The sequence below is a fragment of the Chinchilla lanigera genome, unplaced genomic scaffold (genome assembly GCF_000276665.1).
Source record: "Chinchilla lanigera isolate Chin_1 unplaced genomic scaffold, ChiLan1.0 scaffold00124, whole genome shotgun sequence".
Taxonomy (NCBI): Eukaryota; Metazoa; Chordata; class Mammalia; order Rodentia; family Chinchillidae; genus Chinchilla; species Chinchilla lanigera.
Window position 1 is genome coordinate 1,200,268 of NW_004955525.1, and position 12,402 is coordinate 1,212,669.

A 12,402-nucleotide genomic window follows, 5' to 3' on the forward strand; every position below is an offset into this window, starting at 1 on the left:
TCTTTAGTCTGCTTTTTGTGCAGTCAATGGTGTGCTGTGTTGCTATGTGTTCATACAGTTTGATTGCATATAAATGTAGTTCATTGATTTATATATTTTGCAGCAAAATTTCAATGATAGAGTCAAAAAATAATGAATATTTTGCATTTTACACACATATTTTCAACATAAATCAATGAGATTACAACACAGTGAAAGAAAAAATGGACTCATATATGAATTTTTCTGTTAATTTTTGTGCATATGCACATATACCATATAGAGAATACATATGTAAACATGATACTCTTAATTGTGTTTCACAACTGATGAACTTCTAGTCTCTTCAAAAGGTGAAAACATAGTGATAGCTTTAAGGATTTCTGCAATTATTGAGGAAAAAAAAAGTAATTATTTTGCTCTGTTTTCTTTATACTCTTTCATTTGATTGTGCCTTTTATACATTGGTAAAACTATACATTTCCCTACGTACTCTGCTTGAAACACTGTAAGGCATGATAACATCTATGAAATCTTTAAAATGTACCAAACCTTTACAATTATTGTTATTTAATTTCTATATAATACTACAGTTAATATACTCCAAATCTACTATTAATTTCAATAAAGTTATTGAGTGTTTATTAAATTCTAGTAATGTAAAACAACACTGAAAACTATATAGAATACTGATGATGTATTAGTGTCCTAATGCACTACACTACAACACTACAATTAACCCTAAATCTAATGGAATCAAAACCACACAAGTGTATTACTTTACATTCCTATAGGTCAGCATTTAGATAGAGGTCTTATAACGCTTAAAGAAAGCTGCCAGAAAAATTGCATTCCTTTATGTAGGTTCCTGGGAAATATGTTTCCTTGCTTTTTCCAGCTTCTAGAGGCCACTCACAGTTTTTGGTCTGTGGCCCCCTTCCTTCACTTTTAAAGCCTATAATGTTGAATCATTGAGGTTTTTCTGTCTTTCACTTCTAACAACCATTGGGATCAGATTAGGTCTAATAATATAATCTAAGATGATCTCCCTAGTTCAAGGTTCTCAAACATACCTGGAAAGTCCATTTGACCATGTAGTGTATTCACAGGTTCAAGCAATAAAGATGTATGTAGATTGTACATTTTTTTGGGAGGTGACATTTTGACCGCTGAAACAACGGACATTGCAAAATGTTAACTGCCAAAATGAACTAGTAATTTTTAGCTCTAAAATTATTACTATTGCATTAAACAAACAGTTTTTCTTTAGGAGATTTATAAGTTGTAGTCTTCTCATACAAAGTCAATGGAGAAAAACATATTTAATAAACTGATTCGTATTGTTAACATTGGAATACTGACATAATTATAGATAACTAGATAGAACATTTAAGAAATATATTATGCATGAATTAAATATTTTACAGAATAAGCATTCTCCGTCCAGCATGTCTAACACTCACTCATTTTCTTTGCATTGTGTGCATATTCATTGCAATTTTGTTGCTTTATTAATCAAATTAACCAAATTATTTATTTGAGATGCATATAGTGAATAATTTAAATGTTTTATAACATTTTCATAAACATGAAAGTCTTTTCAGCCATAGCAATATTATTGAAGTATGCAACAGTTTTTTGAGTTTTATTCAAATTCTTCATTTAAAATTATGAATCTTTAAGCAACACTAAGCAATTGACATTAGCTGAATTTATTCTCTGTTGAAAAGATCATTGTTTTTGTTTTGTTTTGTTTTTGTTTATGTTGTTATTTTGTTATTTTTATTCTCTTTAAAATAAAATAAGATCATTGTGTTGCTATGAGTATTCAAACATTACATTGGTAGAATTTAACATAGGTTTCTAAGATCTGATAGATTGGAGGTATATAATTTTTCTAAGTTTTGTCTGTGCAGAGAAACTAAACATATGGGGGCTGGGGATTTAGCTCAGCTGCACAGCACCTGCCTGGCAAGCGCGAGGTCATGAGTTTGATTCCCAGCACTGGAAAAAAACCAAAAAAAAAAAAAAAAACAAAAGAAAAAAAAAAGGAGAGAGAAACTAAACATATACTAGTTGTTACAATTTGGTTTTTTTCCTCAAGATTTTTAAAGCTTTACATTTGGGAGAACTAGTACCCAGATCAGATATTAGTATCTCTCTTCATGAAATTAGCAGGAACTTTACATTACTGTAGACACTTAGAATAGGAATAACCTTCACTAAGCATCTATGTTTATAATCACTTAAAAAGTTTTCTATGAAGAGAGATGGAAACTAACTTTTCTTGAACTTTCTCCATGTGCCCAGAATGGCTCTGGGCCCTTTGCATTCTTTTCCCATTTAACTCTGACAATATCCCATTAATTTGACAGGAACCAAAAATGAGTGTTTGTCCAAACATATATAAGGCCCATGTACTTTGGATTTGCACATTTGAAGGACAATTGAGACATAAGGATTTTAAATGTTAGGGGAAACTGGCAAACAGATGGCATTATCCTTTGTGTTTCCTTTTGTGTTAGGAGCGGATCTTAGAAAGTCCTTCTCCTGCTCCCTCTCTCGAAGAGAATCATCACCCCGGGAGCCAAACTTCCTCCCATCCTAGCAGCAGCGTGTCCAGCTCACCTTCTCAGAGGGATCACCATTCGGAGAAAATGGGTGAGGGTCTTGCCTAAAACAAATAATTCGAAGATGTTTTTCAAGAAATTTCTCATTAAGCACAGAAAGGGGGCGGGGAGAAAAGTTCTGGAGGAGCTGGGAATTGTTTAACATATTGTATATGTCTTTTTGAAGTTGTTATTTGTTTTATTGTAGAAGTAATAAGACCAAAAAATAAAATTTAGTGTCATGTTTGGTATATGCAAAAGGTTTTCTTTATCACTCAATCTCATGGGATTTGTTTTACTCTTTTTTTTTTATTTTAAAAATAAAAGGAGGAAAACCTTAACAGACAGACAACCATTTACAAAACAGCAAAAGAACAGTACAGACAATACAGAGTTACAAACAAATTGGTAGGAAATTAACAATGCTTGTTGTATTACATATTGATATCTTCAAAGTGGTTTCTCATGAAAACAGATAGAGACATGCAATATTGATCAATCAAGGACTCATTAACAGTTTCTTTCAGCAAAGAAATAGAAGATAGTAGATCAACTATGTTAACTATCCTGTATCTACATACATACAAAACTTCTCCGTCTTTCCCTTCTCTTTTCCCACATCCCATTTGCCCTTTACCCTTGAGCGTTTTCCTATCATTTCACAATGTCTATCATACCTTCTAGTTTAAATGAACTCTTTCAGGTTTTTTGATTGCGTATCTGTTAGTTCAATATGTTAGACTGTAACAGCTAGTGCCGTATAATAAATACACTTGTAACGTTCCCAACCGTGGTAGTGAATTTACATCCCAATGAATAAAAAGTGTTAAAAATTCTTAATATTTATAGTGACTGTGTCTTATTAATAGAACTACATAATTTAATAAAATAATTATGGACAACAAAATGAAAACTATGAAAATTAGCATAGTTTACATCTTTAAGTAGAAGTGTTCAATGAGAAGTCACAATAATAACCAGAAAGCTACACTTTATCTGCTAATCTTTCTACTTATAGTATTTGTAAAAATTACCATACTGAATGAAATGCATAAATTTTAAAACTCATAATATTTTAAGTGATGAATTATTTTAGAAGCATTTTAGGAAACATTAATTATGGAGGTAGATAAATTATTTCATATGTTTTAAGAGACTGTACATTTTACATAGTTTAGTGGGATTGTATTGGCAATTGTGTAAGTTCCATGTGTTAAGTATTTTAAAATTTGCATGGTTAAACATCACATTGATTTTTAAATAGTATGGTCAAGACCAACAAAAATGTTGCCACTGTTACAAAGTATACAAAATTCATTTTATTTGTCATTGGAGAATATTAGGCATTTGTGTGATACCTTTCTGACTTTTGGGGGACTATTTTACAAAGAAAGTTACCTAGCATCATCTCTTCTTTATAGTTATGGCATCCAACAATAGAGAAGAATTTATTGTTGATCGGGATAATGGACCAATAATGAAAAAATTCCACATGGATAATAAAGGTAGAATGATCTTTGCTCATTTGATTTAAATATAATGATCAGATACTAACTCAAGTAACAACTGTGCTGTATATTGCATTCACATTTGCCTAAGTCAGAACACATTCATATTAATTTGGATATATTCTTTCAGTAATAAAAATGATATCAACCTGAAGCATTTTTATTTCATGTTACAAATTATATCTCGACCTGAAATTTGTCTGACCATGTGGTTGAAAACTTCACTCTGAGCACTTTCATAATTCCTGCTTACTTATGGATGACTTTCTTTGCATTATATATGATGGGCATATATACATACATACATACATACACATACACATATGCACACACTGTGCTACTTTGTTCACGAACTTAATTCATTTCACAATTTTGGAAAAGATGGCCACATCTGTGGTCATGCAGGAAAGATAGCCGCAGTCATGTTTGTCACCTGATGCAGTGTGCACAAACAAAAATAAAACCTGCCAAACACTTCTGTTTATGAACCAAATTTTTTGCAAACAAAAGCATTTGTTAATTGAGGAGCCACTATATATACATATATATGACAGAAGACACATACATGCAAAAATTTGGTTATAGTCCTGGGAAGTGCTGTTCCTCTCAAATCTTAAAAACTTTCTTAAAAATATATGTTAACTTAGGCATTTGAAACAAAAACTTTTCATGTTAATGCACAAGGATTTAGTTGGAATGCAGATAGATAGAATCTAAATCTGGCCTTTAATCTACTGAGGAGCATATGTTGCCTTTGTACAATATTCACTTTTGTTTTAGGATATCAGTTTGAGGAAGATAGAAAGAACTAAAATTAGGAAATAATGTTCTCTTGAAATGAAAGCTGAGTACAATTTTGATTAAAAAAATTAAATGAAAGGGGAAAAGGAAATACATATAATCCTATGGTATAGGCTGTGAATTATTAGAAAAAAATGTTCCCAGAGCTGAGGAGTTAATTGAAAATTATTTTCTATCTTCTCAAGGTTGAATTTTCTTTTTAATTACCTAGATGAACATTTCAGTTGGAATTTGGAATAGTGTATGACTGTAATTGCATTGTACCATGGTTGATTTCCTTGCTGCATGTGTAGTCTTTTCTTAGCCAGATGCTGAAAGGCTACACCCTCTGGGACTGCAGGATGCAAATGATTGATTTCAGAAGGGTTGTCAGAAAGGAAGAAATAATGTTCAGTACATTAACCTAACGAAACTTTTATAAAGGTAATGAAATTCTAGTTAGAGATGAAACTTCATTTATAATCCAGCAAGAATTTGTTCCTGAGATTCCTTTTCCATCCTGTCACAACTATTTGAAGGACGGCTTAATAGGAAAGTAGTTTTTATGGAAAGATCTCAAGATGTACAGGACACATATGACTTTATTGGAATTGCAAACCTCATAAGTCAAAATGACAGATAGACTTTGTCTGTGTGCTGTACTCAAGCACACACCTTTGTGTCTTATGAAAAATCAGCCACAGCACTAGTACAGATGTACAGTAAATGAAATTCATAAGATGCACAGTGGTATGTGCTGGCATTTCCCGATCTCTTGCTGTGTAATGGCACAGTTTTACTCATTCCGATCAAATCGTTTTGCCACACATCCTGATGAGGAGATTAATAAAGAGGAATGGCATATTAATCTGCACTCCATTTATGGTAGAAAGTTTCCTATTAAATGAAAATGAGTATCAAATTCTATGAGTTATTTTTGTGGTAATAAGGAAAATATAGTTCCTCAAATATATTTTAGAGATTAAAAAGGAGAAAGGTAAATTAGAAATCTCAATATTTATTCAGCTTGACAAGTAAGCAGTCTGTAAAACTATGGCAAATATATATTTGAACATCTGTTTTGACTAATATCATCATGATTTTAAAAATGATTTGTACCTCTGGACTTTACAAAATGCCAACTTTGCTATTACAAAAAGAATAGAACATGAATAAATACTGTTATACTATATTTCATATAGCCTAGTCATTTATGCACCTTGTAAAATTGGCTGATAGCATGATGCATAACTCCAACAAAAATTTTAATTTTGTATGGGATTTTACTCTGTAGACATGTAGAAGTCTATACAATTTGGATTTTCCTGTTAGTGATGTCCAATTAGATTGCATCCAAAAGGACTTACTGAACCCATTGTTTTAGTTTAAAATCAAGTGTTTTGCCTTAATTGACTGGTCAATAAAATTAAGGTTTTAATTTTAGTTTTCTAACAAGTTTGTCAGGTAAATTAACCCAATTGATTTCCTGCTATGGTATTATGTACATGGTCTTTAACCATCAGTTCTGGAATTCTGTGGAGCAGAGCAGTTGAAACTATCCACTCTAGTTTATTCATATGGAGTCAAAGGCACAGAACAAAACAGTCCTCCCTTAGCAGCTGTTCATCTCTCAAACTGCTAACAAAAATGAGATCTTTGCTATTTTGCATTTGATATCAAATGTATTTACTGAACATTTTCTGTGCATAAAATGCTCAAAGAACACTTATGATCGTATTGGGTGTTGTGTAGAAACAGCCTCAATAATTATATTATATAACCCCAGACTTGGGCCCACTGAAATACTTTAAGTCAATCCACTGGCTGTAGATAAACAGCTAATAATATTAATGTGTTTTGAACATAAGAATCTAAAGTGTATTTCATCTAAAATAAAAGTGTTGTCCTATTACTGTTTATGAAAACTTACAGCAATTTCAGTTTAGGAGAGGTTTTGGCTCATATATTAGCCCTGTAATGATGTAAATATTCTCTAATCAATGAGACATTTATAAACTTTTTACTTAGAAAGAATTAGTAATTTACAATGTTACCAAAAGAAAGCGGAGAAATCTCATGTACTTGCTGCCCAATTTCTCTGACAAGCAATACTTTTTATTACTGTAATATAATATCAACATCAGGAAATTTACCTTGGTATAATCTGCAGGAATTATTCTGAGCTCATAAGTTTTATATGCATTCACTGGTGTGTATGTATCCCTCTGTGGAATTTTATCACATATGTAGATTTGTATAACTACTACCATAATCAAAAGATAGTTCCTAATCACAGGGATCTCCCACGTACTTGTCTCAATCACCTTGTGATTTTAGTTATCTCTGATTCTTGAAAACAGCAGCAAAACATATCTGCAGTTGTTCTATGATTCCATAATTCTCAGACTATTGTTGGCTTTTTTCACTCCATGTAATTCCTTTGATATCTGCCCAAATCGTTACATGTTGGGCATTATGTCAGTTTTTCTCTTTCGTGCTGAATACTGTTCCACAATATGAATATACAGTGTCTAACCATTTCTCCATTATATAACATATTGTTTCAAAATTTTCACTGTTACGAATAAAGCTTCTGTGATAATTCATGTATAGTTGTTGTGTGAATACACCTCTTTGTTTCATTGGAACAATACTTAAACATTCAATTTTGGAGGTAAAATGGTAAGCATAAATTTAGTTTGAGAGCAAATTGACAAATAATGTTCTGGACGTTCAGTACCAGTGTAATTTCTACCATCAATATGAGTACTCCAATTTCTCCACATCCTTGGCAGCATTTTGTACTATCCTAATTTTATTTTTACTTTTAAGTATTTTCAAGTTTTATATGGTGATATTTCATCGTGGTTCTAATTTGCATTTTCCTGATGGCTTTTTTTATGATATTGAACCTCTTGTGAATATATTCTCTTTGTTTAAATGTTTCTCATGTCTTTTGCCAATTTTCTAAATGTTTTTTTCTCTTATTGTTGAATATTCTGAATTATTTTTAATTAATTATGTGTACATTTTAGGTATACATAATGATCACATTCATCATAGAAAATTTGTACTTGTGTATAATATTTATGAATTTTTCTCTTTTCCCCATTCCTTCCCCCTCCATTCAATCCCCTTTCCCCCTTTGTTTACAAAAGTTTGCCTCCATTTTTCCTTCTTTTCTTGTTTTACTTTTCCTTTTCTTCCTTTCCCTTTTCCCCTCCCCAGTTCCCCTTCCCATTTGAACATTAAATCTATTATACATTTTGGCCCTTATTTATACTTTCATTTTCTCACAGCAGATAAAGAATATGATATTTACACATGTGTGTCCAATTTATTTCACTTAAGAGTATGGTGCATCTCAAGGTGCATCCATTTACCTAGAAATGTTTCAAGTTTATCCTTCCTTATGACTGAATAGTACACCATTGTATTAAAAAATCCACTTCTTTGTTCATTCATCAGTTGATGGACATTTGGGCTGTTCCCAAGGTTTAGCTATTACAAATTGTGCTACTCTAAACAGGGGTGTAGTGTGATGCTTTTAATTCTATCAAAAATATTCCAAGAAGGGAAATACCTGGGTCTAATGGAAGCACTAGTTTTTGTTTCTTGAGGAATCTTCACATAAATTTTCATAGTGGTTACACCAGTCTATATTCCCAAGAAAAGTGAAGCAGTCTTTTTTTCCCTCACACACTTGCCTGTTTTTGTTAATTGGCTAATTTCTTGATAATAGCTATTCTTTCCAAAGTGAAATGGAATCTCAGCTTGTTTTAATTTGTATCTCTTGAATCACCAGTGATATTGAACAGTTTTTCATGTATTCATTTGCTATTTATATTTCTTCATCTGAGAAGTATTTATTCATTTCAGATGCCCATCTTAGATTGGGTCTTTAAATTTAGGGGTCTGGTTTTTTTTAGTTCTTTATATATTTTAGATATTAGTCCTTTGTCTGAGCAACAGGTGGCAAATTTTTTTTCCTAATCTTGGGTTTGTGTTTTCACTCTGTTGGTGATTATGCAAAAGCTTTTCTGTAGGATGAGATCCCAGTTGTTGATTCTTTCTGTCATTTCCTGTGCAGTCATGGTTTTGTTCATGAAATCTTTGCCTACACCAGTGTCAAGAGTTCCACTTATTCTTGCTTCTAGCAAATTTAGTGTTTCTGTTTTAATATTTAGATCTTGGATCCATTTTGATTTTAGTTTAGTGCATGGTCAGAAGTTAAATTATCATTATTTGCAGATGGCAAGATACTCTTCATAGAAGACCCCCAAAACTCCACCAAAATATTCTGTATTTTATATTCAAATTCAGTAGTGTAGGTGGATACAAAGTTGATGCTCAAAAATCAATACTATTCCTGTATGCAAATAACAAATTCACTCAGAGAGAAATTAAGAAAATCATAACTTTCACAGTAGCATCCAAGCAAGTGAAATACTTAGCAATCAATCTAACAAAGGAAGTAAAAGATCTTTATATTGAAACATACACTACTCAGAAAAAGGAGATCAAAGAGAATATCAGAAAGTGGAAAGACATCCTTTGGTTTTGGATAGGAAGAATCAACATAGTGAAAATTGCCATAGTCCTAAATTGTTATATAGATTTAATGCAATCTCAATTACGTACCAATAGCATACCTCACAGAATTAGAGTACAAATCCTAAAATGCATTTGGAACCAGAAGAGACCTAGAATACCAACAGTAATTCTAGGCAACAAAGGCAACGCATGGAGCATCACAATACCTGACTTGAATCTATGCTACAAAGCTACTGTGATAAAAAAAAAAAATAGTGTGGTACTGACAATAAGCAGAACCGAGGCTCAGTGGAATGGATTAGAAGATGCAAGAACAACTCCAAACACACTCATCTACATTATCTTCAAGAAAGGGGCCAAACATCCTCACTGGAAGAAAGATAGCTTCTATAATAAATCATGCTAGCCAAATTGGCTTTCCAGATGCCAAAGATTAAAATGAGAATCCTTTATTTTTAAGAGGCATTAAGAGGATTTATTAGGCACAATTGAAAGTATACATATTTTCAGGGGCTGGGGATTTAGCTCAGCGGCACAGCACGTATCTGGCCAGAGCGAGGTCATGAGTTTGATTCCCTGCACTGAAAAAAAAAATAAATGAAAGTATATATTTTCAAAGAGAGAGACATTTCATGGTCAGATTTGAAGATATTTGTGTGTTTTGGGGTGTTGAAATCTGTGGAATTCGTGAATCAATAGAAAGTCAGGTTGGATTTACTAGATAAAAGTGATGGCCTACCCAGAGGAATAAAGATAATGCCTCAAGTAGCATTTGAAAGGATAGCCCAGTTTACAGGAGAAAGCCAGAGACCCACTCTATAATGGTTATCCTTCCTACTTTACTCTTCTTCAAAATTGGAACAGTGTTAGAGTCTGTGTCCTTTTACATATTTTAGAATAGATTATTCTATATCCACAAAAATCCTTGTTGGGATTTTCATCAGACTTACTTTAAGCCTATAGATTAATTTCAGGAAGATTGATAGTTTATTATGTTGCCTTAAAATCCATGAATAGCCAGGCATGGTGGCACATAATGGAGTGCAGTCCCAGAACTCAGGAGGCCGAGGTAGGAAGACCAGGCTGGGGTATACAGTGAGTTCAAGGCCAATCTGAATTATGTAGCATGACCCTGTCTCAGCAAATAAAACAATTAAAAAATAAAATAAAGTAATCTCCATGAACACAATATATCTTTTTCATTTTTTACATATTCTTTTATTTTTTTCATTACCAAAGTTAGCTTTTGACATACAAATGTTGTACAAGTATTATTAGATGTAAGCCTACATATTTTGTTTTTAAAGTTATAAATATTTTTGTATTTTTAAATTTAGTCTCCCTTCTTCTTAGCATATAAAATTGTTCCTGGTTTTTATGTACTGTCCTTATGAACTGCCATTTTACTGAATATTCCATATTAGGTCTAAGAAACTCTTGATACCTGGTTATTTTTCTACAAATATGTTAGGCTACACTATCTGGTAAGAGATAATTTCTGCATTTTTCTTTGTGTGATTTTCTTCCTTTTGCTTTCTTAATATGCTGACTAAGTCTTTCAGTTGTCTGTTGAATAAGAGTCATGAAAATGGACATCTTTGACTTGTTCCTCATTTTAGGAGGAAACAAGTAAACTTTTAAAACATTACACATGATGCTTGCCATAGAATCTTTTTTTTTTTTTTTTTTAACAGGCTGGCATTGAACTCAAGACAATTTGCTTGCTTCTGAGTCCTGAGTATTGGGCTGACAGGTGTGCACCACCATGCCCAGCTCACTGTAGTTTTTTATAAATACTCTTTTCATCAAATTGGAGGTATTTGCTTTTATTCCTAACATGTTGTAAACTTTTTGCTGAGTGCATATTAAATTTTTCAAATGCTTTTTATTTGTATGTTCATAGAATCATATAATTTGTCTTTATTTAACATATTAGTATGTTAAAAAAATTAATTGATTTTCCAGTATTAAACTACCCTTGCATACTTGGAAAAAATTATATATTTTATATCTGTGCTCTGAAGGGACACTGGCCTACAGTTTTGTTTTTATTATGCTTTTGTACTTATGTAGTATTAGCTTGAAAAATGAATTATGAAGTATTCTATTTTCCATTTGCTCTAAAAATTACAAAGAATTAGTGTTAATTCTTTTTGAAAGACATGGTAAATTATTCACTGAAATTATCTGTGCATACATTTTTTTAATTTTGTGAAATTAGTATAACTCTGGATTTAATGTCCGTGATAATTACAGAAATATTTAGACTATTTTCACATTGGGCAAGTTTTCGTGGTTTGTACTTTTTCAGGAATTGCTCTATTTTATCTAAGTTGATGAATTTATATTTGTTATATTTGTGTAATATTTTCTTTATGCTTTTGATGTTTGCAAGGTCTGTAATACCATATCTAATCTGAATGTTGATAATGGTGATTCATATTTTCTCTTTATCATTCTAGTCAAATGTTTATTAAGTTTTATGAATCATTTGAAAGTACCTACTTTTGTCTTTATTGTTCCTCTCTTAACGATTCATTGATTTCTACTCTTACCTTTATTATATCTTTTAGGCTTGCTGTAATTTTACTTTACTCTTTTTTCTACTTTTAAGTGTGAAAATAGCTACTGTAAGAACTTTTCTGTATTTAAATACAATAATTCAGTGCCATAAAATTTCTTCTCACTACTATTTAGATGAGTTCTCTAATTTTGATGTGTGTTCATTTTCATTCAGATAAAAGTATTTCATAAGTATTTACTTATAAATTTGTTTTTTCTGCTCTTCTTCCTTCCTGATGTTCAAAATTTCCTTTTAAAATCATTTCTGTTAGGTAATTTTTTAGCCATTCATTTAGTTTAGACCTGCTGGCTGCAAATATTTCTGGTTTTCTTTGATCTGAGACTACTTCCATTTCCTCTTCATTTCTAAAGGATATTTTCAATAGCTATCCAATACTTTGTTGATTTAT

At 31.7% G+C, this 12,402-nt stretch overlaps 1 protein-coding gene across 1 annotated transcript in view; it reads left to right on the forward strand.

The window, feature by feature from the left end:
- Positions 1 to 12,402, forward strand: part of Dach2 (dachshund family transcription factor 2) — a 618,325-nt gene that overhangs the window by 532,816 nt on the left and 73,107 nt on the right. Inside the window, exons 7-8 of the mRNA XM_005409722.1 lie at positions 2,505 to 2,640; positions 4,010 to 4,093. Of these exons, the coding sequence (XP_005409779.1) occupies positions 2,505 to 2,640; positions 4,010 to 4,093 (220 nt within the window). The remainder of the gene's footprint in view (positions 1 to 2,504; positions 2,641 to 4,009; positions 4,094 to 12,402) is intronic.